The sequence below is a fragment of the Solanum stenotomum genome, chromosome 12, assembly GCF_019186545.1.
Source record: "Solanum stenotomum isolate F172 chromosome 12, ASM1918654v1, whole genome shotgun sequence".
Classification (NCBI taxonomy): domain Eukaryota; kingdom Viridiplantae; phylum Streptophyta; class Magnoliopsida; order Solanales; family Solanaceae; genus Solanum; species Solanum stenotomum.
The window spans coordinates 44,167,095-44,186,912 of record NC_064293.1 but is presented as its reverse complement, the minus strand read 5'-3'; the positions used below and the strand labels follow the sequence as shown (position 1 = coordinate 44,186,912).

At 30.1% G+C, this 19,818-nt stretch overlaps 1 protein-coding gene across 1 annotated transcript; it reads right to left on the bottom strand.

Moving 5' to 3' along the window:
- Positions 1 to 13,724: 13,724 nt before the first annotated feature.
- Positions 13,725 to 17,701, bottom strand: LOC125846338 (leucine-rich repeat receptor-like serine/threonine-protein kinase BAM1). Its single transcript, XM_049525734.1, has 2 exons — positions 14,999 to 17,701; positions 13,725 to 14,406 (listed from the first exon to the last, which is right to left on the bottom strand). Exons 1-2 carry the CDS (start codon positions 17,574 to 17,576, stop codon positions 13,940 to 13,942), a joined length of 3,045 nt encoding a protein of 1,014 aa, XP_049381691.1. The 5' UTR covers positions 17,577 to 17,701; the 3' UTR covers positions 13,725 to 13,939.
- Between the last annotated feature and the right edge of the window lie 2,117 nt (positions 17,702 to 19,818).

Genomic DNA, 19,818 nt, shown 5'->3' with positions numbered 1-19,818 from the left:
AAAATCGAGGCAATAATTATTTTAAAGAAAAATATAATCAAAATTGTCAGAAAAAATTGATAAGAATAAATAAGTATATATTACTAAGAATGGTGTCACTACATTTTCTATTTTAACTTTATTGTTACATATGGATAGAAACTTTTAGAAGAAGAAATGATCCAAAAATTTAAAAATAATGATTTCTTAAATGGTGATTCCTTTTCCATTTACAGCTTTTCAATTAATTTTTAATGTATTAAATATGGTTATGGATATTGGAATAATATTTTTATCTTTCCTTAATCATAATAAATTATATTTTAACCTTTGTTTTTGTGAAATGATAATTTTCTTTTCATTCGTACAACATATTGATTAATATATTGTATGTAATTATAATAAAACATGTTGTATTTAGTATGACAAAAGAATTCAATTTTTTTAAAAATTAAATAAATAGTAATCCTAACTCCTAAGAAATGTCACAAAAAAAAATTAATAAAAAAAATAATAAAATTAAAAAAAATAATAATAAAAAAAAAAATATATATATATAGATGAAATGAAGATAAAGGAAAGAAGTAAAAGAAATTAATAATAATATTGATGATGATAGGAGTTAAATAAATTATTTTTTATATTTTATAAATTTTTAATATGAATTTTTCAGTCTTTTAAAATTAGAAAATGCTAAAAAAAAAAAAAACTAAAACTAAAAATCGAGGCAACAATTATTTGAAGGAAAAAATAACAAAAAATGTCAGAAACATTGATAAGAATAAATAAATATTTATTGCTAAGAAGGTGTCACCCCACATTTTCTATTTTAGTTTTATTGTTACATATATAGATAGAAACTTTAAGATGAAGAATGATCCAAAAAAATTAAAAATAACAAATCAATTATGTAAAAATACATGTGTAATTCTTATAAAGTTATAATAACTAATTTATTCAAATAAATAATTAAATAAAGAAAAAAATTTAATTAAGAAAATAGTATAAATAACACTAATTATGAGATTAATAGCATGGATGAGGAAAGGAACTAAATATGATCATCTTTTTAAATTATTTTTTAAGAAAATATATATAAACTTTAGTGAAAGATAAATAAGAAAAAAAAACTTTAATTAAAGATACAAAAAATCAACGCAAAATAAAGAAGAAAGAAATTAGAAGAATAATGAGGTTGAAAGAAATAATATCTAATTTTCTCTCTTTTCAAATCACAAAATAAATTTTTGCTTGTTCTCCTCCTAATTTGATACGAATTCCATAAATAGAATGATTTTTTCTCCAAATAATTTTTCTTACCCTTTGAAATACTAATCTGTCTTCTTATAAATTTCTCAACCACAATGAATTTTCTCTTCTTGTAGGAGGAATAAATATTTTTTCAAAAAGTCTTTTATTTTGAGGAGAAACTTTTGTTACATGATTTCTTTCTTTACATTAAAGTCTTCACAAGAATAATGAGATATTCTCTCTTTCTCTTTTGTTAAAAAAGTCACATGACCTAGAAATTTGATGGACATCTTAGTCATCATCATCGTCAGAAGAAGAAGAGCCAAAGTGAAGAAATTTGTTCTTATTTGTTACAAATGCTCAACTATTTTTATTTTATTTTATAGGCTAAATAATTATAAATAGTTTTTATCTTTTCATCTTCCATTTCCATTTACTTAAATCTATGTTAGTGTAATAGATGCTATAAAGGGCATAATTAATTAGGTATGACATAAATACTTTCAGTTTTTTTTTTTACAATACAAATAAAAAATACAAAACAAAGATAAAATGTCAAAAAAAGGAGAAAAAAAATGAATAGAAATGTTGGCCATAGAGAGGTGCCACATCATATTGTCTATATTCAGCTTTATATATATATATATATATATATAGGTTCATGCCCTTAGATGTTATTTTATTACTTTAGCTGGCATCGACATTTTTGTAAATCTGATATCTACTTTGGAACATTTTATAATGTGGCATAGGCTGACAATTGAGATCATAAATTTAAAAATAATAAAATTTAATTTATTATAATACTAATACCAATATCATAAAGATATATATATCATTTAAAAAATATATAAAAAGTATTATAAATTGTAATAATTAACCGCTTTATTTTTTTAAAATCATATAACTAATTTGATTTACACTCCAAAATTCATAGGTGTCACATAATTTAGACATTAATTCTTTATTACTTAATATATGTAATTATATCAATGACACGTAAATTGAAATTAAAAAATTACATATTTTATTTGAAAATGACGTAATAGTACTATAAGGTATAATAATTAACAACTTAACATATTTTAAAATTTTAGTTGACTCTCCAAATTCCATATGTGTCATGTAATTGAGACAGAGAGAAACATATATTGGTTTAAAATAAATAAAATATTATAAATTATAATAATTAACAACTTAAAATTTATAAAAAAAATCCTTTAAAAAAATTTAGTTGGCTCTCAAAATTCAATCGGTATTACAATAATTAAAACATAGAAATTAACATAGATTGGACTCGTGCTGACATTTATGTTTTCATTTTTAAAATTTTTTATTTTATACTTTATATAAATAAATTTTTTATGTAAAAAGTATTATAAATCATAATATAATATAGCTTAAAATATTTGAAAACATATAAAAAGTTTTTGTTAACTTTTAAAATTTCATCTATACCACATAAATTGGGAGAAATATAGATATATAGATATTTTAAGTTGTTAATTATTGTGAGTTATAGTACGTTTTATATAATTTTCATATATATTACTCGCTTTGTCCTGATTTATGTGATACAAATGAAATTTCAAAAGTCAATGAATTTTTTATAAGTTTCTTTTTATATTAACTTGTTAATTATTGTGATTTATAATATATTTACGTAAAACATACTCTAAATAAAAATAATTAGCAAATTAAAATATATAAAAACATACTAAAAAATTGATTAACTCTAAATTTCATATGTACCACATAAATTGAAACATAAACAGTAACATATATTGGGCCCCGTGCTAGCACGGGGTCCCATATCTAGTATATTTATATTCAAGAGTAGGGCGGTAATGTGCGTTAGACATCAACGATAATATCGAAACAATAAAAAAGACAAGACTATCAAGTGCTTCTTTGAAAACAAACCTCCCACAATAGGACTTTCACTTTTTCTAGAAACTCACCACTATCTTCTAAACTCATAAAACAAAATGAGAAAAAGAAACTGATATTTATCGTCGGTGTATTTTTCTAACGCACGTGGAATGAGTTAGGTCAAGACTATAGTGTAATGTCAAAACAATATTTCAGAATCTGATAGCAAGTTATTGAAGTGGACTCCCCCCTAAAAAAGATTGAGCTACGCATTATTTTATAGTGACGGACAATTTACATGTTTTTATTTTTATACTAAAATGATTATATTTGATTAATGGATCTTATTATTACATTAATTCATTCATTTGTAAAGGTTTCGTTATTGGGAAAATTTATAAAATGAGCTAGTACTTTGCCTAATGGATTTACTCAAAAAATACTTTCTCATATGTAAATTGACTGTATTTTACTTTTTTTTTTTTTAGTGCCATTTAGAAAAGGAAAAAAATCGTGATAAGAGATAAGAAGTTAAATGGGAAAATTACTTGGGCTCACCATAAACGGGGATCCCTCAAGGGGCGATGGTAATAAAGCCCAAGAACAGAACAACTTCAAAACTGTTATTTGAAACACAGCCACAATCTACTCTACATTTAAAATTTACTCACTTTATTACTGCACTTCTTCTCATCAACTCCCCCCACCCCCAAAAAAATATTACTATTTAATTGCTTTTCATTGTTTATCATAAAAATTGCATTTTAAACTTTTGGACACAGGCCTAAAATTCTAAGAAGCAAGACTTTGTCTCACTTTTAATTAAGCTCAATGTCTTAAAGTGGCAACTAGTGAAATGGATCTAGCTTAATGAGATTCATATTCCATTGTCATTTTATGTATGATTTTAGTGAAATGGGCCATCTCTCTGTCCATAATTCTTGTTCATTCCTTTTTTACATTTGCAGTTAGCATAATGGAAATTCTTCTAGTTGGTGGGCTTTGCTTATTCTTCTAATAAAGTGCAAATGCTACGTTGGGTAGAACATGGGTCTCCAGAACCCGATATCGTAGGTGGTTCAAGTCCAATTTTTTGGCCTGCTGCATTCTTGTTGAAGAAATAGAAGCAAGTCGTCATGTTTCTATTGAGTTGCTTAAGATTTAGTTTGTTGTTTGGACACCCAAAGTGCTAGCCCAAGATATTTGCAACTTTCTTTTCCTATAACAGCCCAATGTTCTGTTCTCAAATATTTAACCCTTCATTTGATCCTATTTTGTGTTGGTCTTTAATTTTGACCACTTTAAGATAAGAAAACATAAAAATCACTGTTCATACATTTGTATTTTACAACATAATATTCCATAAGTTACTCTCCCCACGTCCTTAAAAGTACTAATGCCCTGCTGCGCTAGTTAATTCGTTTGTTAAGAATAAAAAAAATTAAAGATTGACCTATTTTAAGTTAAATCGAGCGATTAAAATGTCCAATGTGTGGAAGATATTTCCATCGTTAAAAAATTCGAAGTGCAATAACAGAAGTCCAAGATCTAGAGCTAGAAAGATGCAAGTTTAGAGAAATGACTCAAAATAAGGTTCAATCAGGTGGTTTTGATGTATCTGCTAGAAGCGTAAGTACGGGTGGATTCAATAGTTTTAATTCAAATTGTATATTTGTATTAAAAAAATTATTAAATAGGCTCAAAGATTAAATTTCACTTAGGGCCTGTTTGAAAGGACACCCTGGTAATTGGATTTGGTGTAATTGGTGTAATTACACTGTCTTGTCCTGTTTGGAAGGACAGGTAATTACTTGGTCAGCAGGTAATTGGTGTAATTGGCAGAGGGTAATTACACCCTACAATTCACAGCCAGAGGCTGTGAATTGCTGGTAATTACATGGTGTAATTACCACCTGATTACTTTTTAATTTCTTTTTTTTTATTTCTACTTTAATTTTTTTTACTTCTATTATTCTAAGTTCTTTTTTTAATTTTATTATTCTAAAAATTTGTAAAAGTTTATTTTATATTTTATATTATTATATTTAATTTTCTTCTTATTCTCAACCTTACTTTACGTGATTCTATGTAATTTTTTCGTATTATCTATTTCTTTATGCCATGCTTATTTTCTCATTAGCATAATTTTATTATATTCTAATTTTTAAATTAAAATAGAATTTATTGTTAAATAAGTTATAGACTTACGTTTTCTTTATTAAGAAAAAATAAAACTAAATCATATTTATTGCTATATTGAAATTTGTTATAAGAGTATTATGTTAAAAAATTTGTTTTGAATTTATAACTTATGTTATATTTTCAGTTTCATTTGTTTTAGTAATACTGAATTTACATTGCACGTCATTTTTAATTAGAGTTGATAAATTATATTTTTGTCAAACATTTATGACATTTTATTTATATATTATTTCTTTTTATCAAACATGCATTTCACGATGTTTGTAGAAACTTCATACTTTTAGTTGTTACGATCAATTCAATTGAAATATATTAATTTGAAAAAATATAAATCAATTATTTTTTCATAATATTAGTTACAGAAAATATGTTTATTAATTATTATATTTTCAAAAAAGAATATATATCTTAAATATTTAATTTAATGTCATTTATAAAGTTTCTTATTTGTCTAGTATAAATTTTAAATAATTAAATTTTATTTTAAAATTTTATTATAATTTATGATTGCAATTATACATCCAAACAGAACATGTGTAATTACATTGTGACATCCAAACAGGACATGTGTAATTACAGTGTAATTACACTGTGGCAACCAAACAGGTCAGTGTAATTACTAGACAGTGTAATTACTAGGATGGTAATTACTACCCTAGTAATTACACCAATTCCAATTACCAGGTGGCTTTCCAAACAGACCCTTAAAGTCTAAAACTCAGTATTCATAAAATTGAAATTCTAACTCCACCTCTATTAAGCCTCAATTTGACATCAGTTATAATGCATGAATTGATAAGTTTATTGGATTCTCTTCTTGTCCCTACAAATTACTTTGACACATATGATAGATGTTATTCAAAGTGGGAAATTAAACATTATTTACAGACACCTGCTGGCCTCAACTACAAATTAACTTAATTTTAATATTCGACCCAAAGTTTATGGTCAATCCATCAAATATCTGACCCAATGCAAGAAAAAATTAATTTAAAAAATTATTTGGTACACTAAGATTTCACTATGCATGAAATTTGGGAAAGAATCGAATCATAAGAATCTATATATTATATGTAATTTTACCTTGTATCTTTACGAAAGACTATTTTCACGTGACATCAACTTTAATTACCATAGCTCCAAAAAGGAAAAAGTGAGTGGTAAGATTGTGGTTGTTATGCTGGTAGGAGGCAGGTAGAAAAGCAATATATGATGAGATAGTTTGTACAACTTGATATTTGTTTTTTTAAAACTTTTGACTCATAATTTGTTCTTCCTGCTTCCCTACTCCCCACTCACTAATTTTTACTGTGCTTTTGAAACTCAAATCCATGATTTACCTCTTTCTTTACTCTGATTGATTTCCAATATTTTAAGGAATCTTAAAATAATTTAGCATAAGTAGAAATATTTGGATGGCGCATTATAATTCGATTTCGACCCACCTTGCAGTCCTTTACTGTGTCAGCTCCCTTTTTGGTGTGAACAGAAATGGCCTTGCCTTAGTTGGTGGTGCCAATCTAAAATAATGACTTCATTTTTTATGGCAGAAATGGAGCCCAATTTCCATTATCTAGGTACCATATTTTACTCCGGAAATTACATTTAACAATCAAAAATAATTGATCTTTCAATTTTTAACTCACACTTACTTTATATTAAGATTAAAAAAATAAATTCACGAGACAAGTAGGATATTACCCATCTCCAAGATCATATTCTTGTAAATCAATAAAACTCCACTGCTTTTTTTTTTCACCCTTTCCTAATTAAGCACACACCTTAAAATTGGTGATGAAAAGTGCGGGTCATCTGAACAACTCCCTTTTGTCTTGTCTGTGAACTTATTAATATAAATATAGCTAGAGGTTTCTTTCTTTCTTAACTGTCTGTAGTTAATTATGTATTGTTTAGGTGCCTCCTCTCAAGTTGTTGTTGATGTAAATCCATGTTTTAGTTTATGGTTCGAAATGTAATTAGGGTGAGATGGTGGGGGTCCAAGTTGTATAAAAATCTGTCAATTTCTTTTCACATTACAGCTTTTTTCTATGTATAGACTGCCCCACCACTATTTTGTTTTGTTTCAATTTGCGTTGGATTGTCAAAAGTTTATTTTGGAACCTCCAAATTCCAAACCAAGTCAAGCCAAACTCTCTACTTTATCTCTATCTATCAATCTTTTTGCTTTTCCAACATCACCTCATGTCTTCTGTTTATTAAAGTTTTAATCCTTTATTTTACTACTGCTAACATGCATTTACCGTTTAAATCAATAACATATACAGTTCAAATGGATCAATTCACCAATAAAGCTCTCACCTATAACAAATTTAGTGATTTAATTAAGAGTTGATATCTTAAAAGGTCACTAAACTATGAGAAATTATCTAATAATGTCATTGAACTTTGTTTTGTATCAATAAAATCACTCAACTTAAAGTTTTTATCTTAAAAAATCACTCAACTCATTTATTCCAAAAAATCACTCAACTCATTTATCTTAAAACAAATTTGATATAGCAAAATAAATACTTTTTAATGTCATGTAACTATGAACCCCACAACTGAATAAAATTATAAAATCTATTAAGTTACTTAGATTAATTAGTACTTTCTACTAAATTATTTCTGCAATATTAACGTAATTATAAGCAAATAATGATGTTAAAGAATGCCGTCGATTAGAAATTGCAGTTGCAGTTCAAGGTTGATCTTTTTGTAATTTCCTAGAATAATGTTCTGCATGTTTATGCTTTAACCTATTGAGCAGATCGACAATTCATAATGTTATTATCACCTTGTTTGTGTAGAGTTTTCTACTAAGAATTGCAAACATATGGATTGAAATAGCTTCTATAATACAATATTAATCTTTAGATGAAACTATTTTTTGGGTGGATCGTCGGGTAATAAATAGATTATAATTTTATTTATGGTTCCATGATTATAATGGCATAAGTTTTATTTTATTTTATTATGTTAAATTTAATTTAATGATAAATATGATTGAGTAATTTTTGAGGATAAAAGTTTTAAGTTGAGTGACATTTTTGATATAAAACAAAGTTTAATGACTTTTTAGGATAATTTCTCAAAGTTTAATGGTCTTTTAAGATATTAACTCTTTAATTAAAGAGAATCATATATATATTTGTAGTGCTGCTCCATCGAAATTACTTTATATTAAACATAACAGCTACGTACATATCATCAAAATTTCGTAAATTTCCCACTATAACAGCGGTGCACATTAACTTTCCATCCATTGTCACTTATGATTGAATGATTGAGATTTCTTCATCTTTAATCAGAGGTGTTCAAACCTTAATTCTTAAAGAGGTACAACAAAACAAACGCAAAAAACGAAAAGTTCAACGACTTGAAAAACTTTAACGAATAACTTTATTATTAAAGAGATAAAAATGAGATAATACTAAACTTTTCGGTAAATTCTTTTGATCCTTAATTCCTTATGATATAAAACTCAAAAACATTTAACATTCAATTAGTAAAATTAGTATGATTTTTTTTTTTTTATATAAATTAGTATGATTTTGGTACCTTTATATATAGAAAAATATATTATAGTTGACCTATTTTTAGAATTATATTAACGTTAAATAAGGAGTAATAATACATATTTAACATTACACATGGGAATTATTTGGTGAACCATTAATGATTATGGTAATTTGCAAATATTTATAAGCAAAAAGACTAAAAAGATAAATATACCTTTCCATTAATCAAAGATTAGAATGTATATCAAAACCACTAAAATCAAAATTTATCAATAATCGGGACACCAAAGTGCAATTATCCCTTTATTAAATTTTGAAGGGACTACATATGTGGAGACCTTGTTAAATCTTTGACGACGGAATTAGACATTAAATTCTTTTATTAGGTTATAAGCTAAAAACAAAAATAAATGATTATTCAAACTAATCTTAAGGATCTCTATTGGAGTAGGTAAAATGTCTGTCCAGTAAACAAATACTTCTTGAAAGTGATCGAAAATGGGACCGCTCAAAAATGGCCTGTTCAATTAAAGTTTAACGATCATTACTTTTCCTTTTTGTTTGGTACTTATATTGAAGCTCGACTATTTCAAATTCGTATTGCATAAGGTTTCATTCGAGGAAGACACTTTCTACTTAGGATCTATTCATATCCAAAATTCAAATTTGTGACCTCTAATTAAGAAAGGATGAATCTCAACATCTAATAAACCACATTCTTTAGTGGTTTTACTTTCTCTTTTATTAACTTCGTGAAATAGACAAAAAATTCCATTAAAAATCTTTGAATCATTTGGCCTCCACATTTTAGGACATTAATGTTTGCAACTCTAGTAATTTTAAGCAAGCTAGTAGGGGTGTACATGATCGGGTTATTTGGATTTTTCAAATATCAAATAAAATTATTTGTGCCGGATTTTTAAATTTATAAACCAAACCAAACCAATAAAACTCGGGTTTTTCAACCTCGGGATTTTCGGATTTTTTTGGGTTTTTCGGTTCTTCGGGTTTTTCAGATTTTTCCGATAAAGATACAAACATATAATTTACTTGTACTTCAAATATTTCTTTAGTCCTACCAAAATACAACTATCTAAGGTGTTTCTTAAAAAAATAACACAAAATATGATATGATTAATGACACTAAAATATTCAACAAAAATAATAATAATGAAATCGCGTAAAACAAATATTGCAAATTAACAAGTCATAAGTGAAATGATCATAATTCAAAAGTACTAAATCATGCTAAAATAAGTTCAATAAGTATTAATTACATGACTAAATATTAAAGAAAATTAAAATAAGATTATGTATTTTAATTGTCTAAACCAATGTAAAACTAAAGAACAAATATTCAATATTATTGTCATTCTTAGTGTTGAATTGATTTTCTTTATGTATTAGTTTAATTTGATTTTGATTTAAACTTTATTATAGTTACCAACATCGGTGGACTATAATATTTATTGGACCATTCAGAATTCTAAGTTTCAAACTTGAAATAATATATTAAAAAGATAAAAACTATGAAAAAGTATAAGAAATATTTAAAAATTATATCAAAATAAATATTTTTATGTATAAAATAAAATTTTAAAATTATATATATAATGTCGGGTTAGTTTGGTCTCGGGTTGTTTTTTTTTAGTTAAAACCAAATCAACCCAAATATAATTATATTTTTTTTCTGATTTAATTCGATTTTTGATTCAATTTTATACACCCTGCAAGCTAGTATGACCTTCATATTTTTGAAGGGTGAAAGTTGGTAGCTGTTGCAAGTTTCTCAGAGTAAGTATTACATATGGTTGATTTTATAGATGGTCACTTAATTTTTATTTTTTAACTCTTCATAGCATGCCAAATACTGATAATTAACCTCAGTATACATTAAAATAATAACCTACTGTATATAATCAATTAAATTGCATTGAAAATATAAATTCTTTTTCCGCTGTCAGCTTATAAAATAAGTACTAATATAACTAAACACATTTTTTAATTTAGTCAAAATGTTAATGTTTAGTCCTGTGTGACAATTGACATGTGTCTGGTGGGGTTAGGTACATAATTTGTGTTATTTTTCGTGAAAAGACTACGTGTAGCACTTTGATACTGCAAAACCAACCCCCCTAAATATGAACCTAACTTTTGTTGAAGAATATATGCAAGCCCCCTCACCCCCCACCCCCAAAAAAAAAACCTTACTGGTACTTGAATAGACATTTTCAGTTTTCATAGAAGTTATAGAGTTTGATTTACCAGTCATCCCCCTAATATTACTCTTATATGTGCAACTTTTTTTTTGTCCGAAATTTACATTGTAGCTCCGATTAAATTTGAATTTTGCTTGGTAGTGCCTATTTGAGGTGACAGTAACAACAAAATTTTCTCCAAAATTCAAACCCAAGTCCTTTGATTAAGAGTGAAGTTATCCCACTACTGTACCATAACCCATGTTGGTTTATAAGTGCAACTTCATCAGGTAGTTAGTTTGGTAAATAAAATTTTCCAGTAATAAATATGGGGAAAAAGGTAAATGTGACCATTTTAGTTATAAATACTTGAAAGAACTAAATAAATTAAACTACAATTAAGTGGGTCATATATATAATTCAAATTCAATTCAGCTTTGCTCAAAATTGACAAATCTTTTTTAAAAAAAAACATCATAAAAGTGGGTCATATCGATTAAATAATTCAAGATCACTTTACTCAAAGTTGACAAATCACGTATTAGCACTACAAAAACGACGAAATTTGATTGTCGCAGCATTATTAAGCATCAAATCAGAGGATGTTAAAGTGATAACTAATCGTAGATAAAGCATTTACAATCTGTCCCATTCATAGGGTAAAAAACATATGATACTTCTAAAGACTACAAAATGATACTACAGCCAAGAAAATGTTGTCATTTAGTAATTGATGTTTTGGTCCTAATTTTAAAAGAAAAGTGTAGTGTTTTGAAATTGATATCGAATTGCAAAAAAAGACGTAACTTGAGTGAGTATACAAGGATTTGGGCAGAGTGGGAGCAGAATTTTATCTTATGTCTTGTCATTTCTTTGCATGAATTTTATCAGCTCACATTTCAGTGTTTAATGCATTCAATGAATGAAGTCACTACTCACTAGGGCAAGTAGCATACAGAATATTAAAGTTGAAACGTCAATCACAATTCACAATATGTCTAGTCTACATAGTTGCATATTGTTTTGATTTACATTTCACTCTAATAATTTAATGAGATTTAGACAAAGTAAAAATAATGACTGTATTTTTACGTGCAAAATATCCGGCCCATAAAAGTGGAAAATCACTACCTACACTTATTTCTCACCTAATTGAGATTACAAACTTTTAGAACTTATTTCCTAATATATATAAATTATCTTTCACAACAACGTTCCGATCGAGAGCCTATTTGTTTCTTCCCCAAGCAGTAACGAGTTCAAAATAATTTCACCCAACGTTACTGAAATTTTTACTAGGGATGGAGCAGTACAATCATTTACACCCAAAAGCTAAAACTTAAAAAACAATTAGAAAACAAAAAAGGGGAAACAACAAGTAATCAAGTGACAGGACAAGATATTCGAATCAAATCCCACGTCAAAAAAAGAGGTAAAGAAAACCCAACAATCACGGCCAGCACAACATTGTACCAAAAATCAATCTCTAATTTGTTTTGGTGTTGTCATATCGCTTCAATTAATCATCCATCACCGACGGAGAATTTATGTTTTTAGTATTACTTTGATTATCATTTTGTAGTCTCTACGCGGAGCCCGGAAGAGCACCGACTCATTCGTCATATCGCTTCAATTAATCATCCATCCTTTTTACTTAACTTCACTAATAAAAATACTTTTCATTTTTCACTAGCATCAATATAAATCAAATAAATCATCAAAATCCGCATCTGATTCAAACACAGCCACATGAGTACTTAGAAGCCAACTACACATAATTGTTTGTGCTATACATTGGTAACTAGGTATAACATTCTCGTATAATGTAAAACTGGCCACAAAAAATTAGGTCTATTATTGTTCTCGGTTCAGGGGTCCCATTAATGAAGTTTGAACATGATTCGTTAGAGTATTATGTATACCAATTTGAACAAACTCAATAACTTTTGCTTATATTTTGGATCCCAGATTTATATTAAGAATTTCATTGGGTATATGTATAAATATTTAAAATGCAAATCTAACAACAGAAACAAGTTATGTATTTGATGACATCTGAACTCATAAACTTCAAATCCCTTACGGTCTTCGTGGTGGGGGAAACCAAATGTACAATTTAAAAACCAAAAAGGGTTGTTTCCCGGCAGATGAAAACATGGTAACAGTTGGCCCTACATTAGCCAGGCCCCGACGTAACATGATTTTTCGTCTTATTTTTTGACCTCATGCTTCATTTTCATGGCCATGCCAACACAAGGTCAGTTAAGGTGGATCCACAAAGTTATTAATGCAAAAGATTCTTTTCAAAAGAGACAAGATTTTACTGCTCTACTTCTTTTAAGGCTATTCCAGCACTCATTTGACTCTCTGATATACGGTTCGAATTTAATTCAACACCACAAATAAAGTCTCTTAATGTGGCAGTAGCTTAAGGTTTTTAAATCACTGTTTTCAAGTGAACCCACTATTCTTGGTAATTAAAAGACACCTGAGACTAAAATCTCACTCTCCTAGGGGAGCATAATAATTTAATTACTACCAATAATTAAATCATAAAGTACAAAATAATCTACTCTCACCAACCCAGAGGTGTAATTAACAGAGCCACTAATTATCTCTTCTTCAAGTTTGATCTGAGTTGTAGATTTGTCAGGTTAAGACCAGTTGCACAAAAAAAATTGAACCAAGCAAGAATAGAAAATGAAGGGCAATTTTTCCATTAATACACTTGAGAAAACCCTACCAATCTTACTGTACAAGAGGAAAACTTCTGAGCCTTAAACCCATCTGAGAGTTAGAATAAACCCAAAAAGACCCAATTTTTTTTTAAAAAAAGAACAAAGCTAGCACAATTCATCATAATAGAACTAGAGAATCAAACTAAATAAAACACTCCTATTTCAAGAACATTGCAAATCAGATACTGAGTAGGTCAGGTGGAGGTGATTGAGGTGTTGGTTGATGGTGGTCTTTTGTTTCCTCGGGAATTGAGGTTGGGGACTCTAATGCAGAGGTTGATTGTGGGGGCGACTGATCAGTGACGGTTGAGTCATCTGATTTTGCACCTGGTGACTTGGGAAGTTCAGTTAGTATTTGCACTACCTCTCGCATGGTGGGGCGTTCTACAGCCTGCTCTTCAACACACAACAATGCGACATAGAAGACATGCATCACCTCATTAAGGGGAACCGTTGAGAGTCTTGGGTCAAGGATCTTGAGAACTCCATCCTTTTTCCCGTCAGTCATTTTCCTAACCCATTGGACTATGTCAACACCATCACCAAATTCTCCAACTGGCTTTTTGCCACTTACCAGTTCTAATAGCACCACACCGAAGCTATATACATCACTCTTCTCATCAACCTTAAGCGTGTAAGCATATTCTGCAAAAATGAAAATAAGATGCTAATGAGAAGTAGACAATAGAGCAGAACAAATAATTGCTAGCAATCAGAAGTTTGTTAGATAACTAAACAAGAAACCAGAGTTTTACATCCCCTTACCCGTTCCAACAGTTTTAATAGTTCATCAAGTACCAGTACCACTTATTTAATGTTGCTTTGCTTCAGGAGCATGCAACACAGTTGCCTTACTTACCAAGTTACATAAGCATTTATAAATTCCAACCTAACCATCACCGAAGTAGTTAGAGATCCTTTTCAAAAGTAAGAAGGCCCAATCCTCTAGTTTACTACCAGTCAAGGACCCCCACTATCCATGCCTTAATGCTGTCCTTCATCGTAACATTATTAGTAGTGGAAATACAAGACTACAGGATAGCACATTTATGATGTTTAGAACACCTAAGCTTCATTTTTAACAGACTGATAATTAGTCTCAGCTGATAAACTTTAGTTCATCAGTAAGTTTGTAACTTCGGCACTAAACTCGCATAGCATGATGTGACAAGAAAAATAATTATGAACACATGTTAGAAACTAAGAATTTCAAGATACGAAGGCTTTTACAAAATACCTGGAGCAATGTACCCATAAGAACCAGCAATAGCAGACATGCATTCTGATGTCCCTGAATCTTGCAAGAATTTAGCAAGTCCAAAATCAGCAACATGAGCTTCAAAGCTGGAGTCTAGCAGAATGTTGTTTGATTTCACATCACGGTGGAGGATCAAAGGAGAGCAATCGTGATGGAGATAGCAAAGACCCTTTGCAGACTCCACGGCTATCTTATACCTGGTATCCCAAAGTAGATGACCGCCTTTCTTGCCATGAAGCATTTCCCCAAGACTTCCATTAGGCATGTACTCATAAACCAAAAGATTTGTCTCATGATTCGAGCAAAATCCTAATAATCTAACAATGTGCCTGTGTCGGATCCTCCCAAGAGTCTGTATCTCTGCATTGAACCCATGATCATGAGAGGAACCCCTGCTCATAGCAGGCAACCTCTTAACCGCTACATGTTCCCCGCTCGGCATTACCCCCTTGTAGACTATACCAGCACCTCCTTTTCCAATAATGTTATCCTCCTTCAAGCTGTCCAAAATATCATCACAAGTAAAATCTAGGCGCTGAAAAGCAGTGAGCTTCCAGGCACGAGCTTCACTTGCCTTCTTTAAAGATCGGGCCTTTATAATTGCAGCAACAGCAAACACAATAGAACAGACAAGCAAACCAATAACAAGTAAAAGCTTCATCGAAGGCGATAAGGCTCCTCGTTGGTGAGGTTGACTAACCCCATCAATAACACCCTCTTTGCAAGGGCCCAAATAGGGTCCGCAAAGATTTGGATTGCCCAGAAATGAGGTGTAATTGAAATAACTAAATTGCCCGGTTCCAGGAACTAAACCAGAAAAGTTGTTATATGAGAAATCAACAGAAGTTAAACTCTGCATACTAGAAATAGGGGAAGGAATACTCCCAACTAAGTGGTTTCTCGATAAGTTCAAGTAGTTGAGTATCCTCATACCTGTGATCTCAGAAGGAATCTCACCCGAAAGTTGGTTCCTGCTGAGATCAACATAAGTCAGCAACTTGCACTGGCTAATCTCCGGAGCCATGGGTCCAGAAAAGTTGTTGTGACTGAAATCAATTTTGGATAGCTGTTGAAGCTTTCCTATTTCTGCTGGAATTCGTCCCGAAAATTTGTTCCCATCAAGAAGCAATTTTTGGGCTACAGCAAAGTTTCCAATGCTTGGCGGCAAAGGTCCAGTTAGGCGATTATTTGAAAGGATAATCTGCCCAAGACTATTAGATTTGGAAGAAATATCAGGAAATGTACCAGTGAGAATATTATTCTGAAGTTCAACTTGTGACAGATGTGGCAAGCTTAAGAGCCCCTTTGGAATTGACCCATTCAGATAATTCTCTCCCATTCTAATCCGATTAAGTGATTCACACCTACCCAAAGATTCAGGAATTGGGCCAAACAAGAAGTTCCCAAGAGTGATAATTGTCTGCAGATTGTTACCGGAGCACATGTTTGGGGGTAAATTTCCAGTCAATTTATTGGAACTGAGATCAACATTTTTGAGCTTGCTCTTTGTGCCTAACCCCTGTGGAATCCTTCCAGTAAAGTTATTTTCCCAAAGTTGCAACACCTCTAGCTCCGGCAAGTCCTCTATGAACTCTGGTATTGACCCATAAAGCTTATTCCGAAAAAGATTAACAAGAGTGATATTCTTAAGCTCCGCAAATGTTGGCGGTATCTCGCCAGAGAACATGTTATTCGACAGATCCAAAGATTTCAAGCTCTTCAGATAACCTATCTCCGGAGTTAATGACCCAGACAGAGAATTCACTTGCAGGAAGAGGGTGTCAAGGTTCTGAAGCTTCCCAATCTCCGGTGGAATCTCCCCCGAAAGTCCACAGTTAGCAGCATCAAACCGGAGGAGCTGCGATAAGTTCCCTATTGCCGGCGGAATCCCACCGGTGAAGGTATTGTAGTATCCTACATACAACTGCTGAAGTGTAGTGATGTTTCCAATCTCCGGTGGTATCTCTCCTACCAGTGCATTGCCTGAAACTGCGAGGTACTCTAGAGACGGGAACCTTCCATACTCCGGAGGAATGCGGCCACCGAAAAAGTTCCCGCCGAGGTGTAGATGTCGAAGGTTAGTCATCTGATACACCTCAAGGGGAAGTTTACCGGTCATATTGTTGTTGTAAAGGTCAAGGACTTGCAGGTTACGGAGACGGGTTAACTGCGAAGGGAATTCCATCCCGAATATGTTATTAGAAAGATTAAGGTAACCGAGATTTGGAATAAAGGAGATTTCAACAGGAACGGGTCCAGTAAACTGGTTAACAGCGACAGACAGATTTTGTAAGAAACGAAGATTCCCAACTTCCGGCGGAAGAGTACCGGTAAGATTAAACCCAGAAATATCAAGAGAGGTCACGTGACGATGCGTGTCGCACGTGACACCATTCCACATACAGTGACTGGTGGAGATGTTCCATGAGGCAAGAGTTAACTGTGGGTCATCAGTAATGGCAGTTTTCAGGGCAAGCAAAGCCTGGTATTCCGGTAACCGACCGGCAGAAAAGTCAGTAAAATGCATAACAAGAAGAAGAAGAAAAAGAAGACGCATTTTTCCTTCCTTAATCTAATGTCCACCAACTGTTTGGTTTGCGGTTTCACTCGGTGAGAGTGAGAAAAGCAAAAATGAGGATTTGGTTTGGGGGTGGGTAATCCGTTTGGTGTATATTCTTTTGTTTTGAGTAAATAAATAGTATATATATAATAGGAGGGGATTGATTATTAGTATATTATAAAGAAGAAATTTGAATTGTGAGATAAGTAGAGGAGGCCCCAACTCTTTTTGTAACGTGGGGAACCAACTTTTTTGTTCCTTAACAAAAATAATAAAGTTGCTAACATTTACACAATCTTTTCACGGATAAAAAGTAGAGTAGAAAAAAACAACTATTGGTCTTGCTTTTTCTCGTGTTGAATAGTTGTCCTTACTAGTTAAAGAGATTTCATTAGCTAAAAAGAGTATTTGGGAGGCATAAAATTCCATTCAATTCGTTTGTCACAAAAAGCACTGCACTTATCTTTATTTCCTTTAATTTAGGGTGTTAAAACATTCTCCATTACAGTCTGTAGTTTTTTCATCTTTAGGTTAGTTTTGTAGTTGATAAGATGTCATTCTTAAGGAAAGCCCTTTCTTCTTTTGATGAGTAGTAATATTTTTTGGACAGCGCAGGCTTAGATTATGGCACAAAGAACGCGACAATAGAGGAGAGTTTAGTTATCGTGTTTTTATTTTACACATTTCTTAAGAAACTATTAATAAGAATGACATTTTATATATTACTCTATCTGTCTCATATTAATTGATCATTTTACTAAAAATAATTGTTGTCCACCTTACTAAATCAAGAGAACATTAATTAAAATTTTCTTAATACTGTTACTCTTGCAATTATTATTTTTTGAAAGTGTTCACATTTATTTTTAAAATTTCAATAAATTTTTTAAGAGGTGAATTAGTAAAATTATCTTCGTATATATAATTTGTTAATATGCGTGTAAAAATAAAAATGATGAAATATGAGACAAAAGAAAATATACTCTTATTTACTTCTATCTTGAAAAAATAAAAATGTCGTTTCTGATACTTTCAGCTCAAAGTTAAACATAAAGAAATGTATATAAAAACAAAGACTGATCAGCTAATCTAAACAATCATAACATAATGTGTGTATTCATCGTTTTCTATGAAAATATTTTTTATGTTATTTTTAGTAAACAGTGACAACTAAAATGGATAGGAGGGAGTATCATTTAAGTGCTATTCCAATTCCATGTCATTTTGATTTGCTTTTACTTTCAAAATGAATGACATTTTGTGCAATACGTACTTAAGCTAGAGAATGAGTTTATGAAACGAACCTTTTAATTATACTGTGTTTTTCAAGTAGTAGCAATTATGCCCTTTTAATTAATGGAAAGTGTTAAATGATCAGAAAATTAAAAAAATTATAATATTTTTTTAATTTTAAAATAAATTGATCTTTTTTCATTTTTTAGTTAAAATGTATTTAAATTAAAAGGGTAAAATTTTTTAAAAAATTAAAATAACATAGCAAAAATATTATTCTAACCAAATTTTTTGGCAAAAAAATTTTTTCCTTAATTTTAATATAGAAAAAGTTTGATTTGGAAACAATTGGTATTACTATGTTGTCTATTCGCCCACCCAACTTTTCCATTTTGTACAGTTTAGTCCACCAACTGCTAGATCGGTCCTGCAAAGTGATGTCTTTATGCGAAGGGCACCCTACTCTCCAGTCATTAAAATACAATCAGATAAACAAAAAATAATATAAATCCAGATCACCAGTGGAGCCCAAAGCTACAACTGTGACAGATCACAAACCTAAAATTTATTATCACTCGATATTTATTTTGAATCAAATAATTATACTAATAATAATAATATTTACTGATGTAATTTTCACAAAAAAGGTATAGGAGAATAAGATATGTGCAGATTTTATTTTTATTTTATTAGAGTAAAAATATAATATTTTCAATAGACCCACAATTCAAGATTAAGAGACAAATATGATTTAAAGAAGACACACATCATCATTTGATTAATTAACTCTTTTTCTATCTTTTCTTCGAAGTTAAAAAAAAAGTGTGTAAAAGAGCTCATAATAATCAAATAACCAAACTCGTAACACTATATTTAAGCTGTAAAAAGTTGTTATAATTTCCCTGTTTGCATCAGCATTTTTCCCTTTACTAATTATTTAAAATTACGAATATTAAGGATAAAACAAACTCGAATGAAAACAAGAAGAAATGGATTGAGATTTGAG

What these genes read in the sequence shown, in the direction of transcription:
- LOC125846338 (XM_049525734.1), bottom strand. Translation starts at nt 17,576, where the DNA reads ATGCGTCTTCTTTTTCTTCTTCTTCTTGTTATGCATTTTACTGACTTT. An exon ending in TTATGGGTACATTGCTCCAG is followed by an intron (nt 14,407 to 14,998) that starts GTATTTTGTAAA and finishes TCATTTTTGCAG; the next exon opens with AATATGCTTACACGCTTAAG.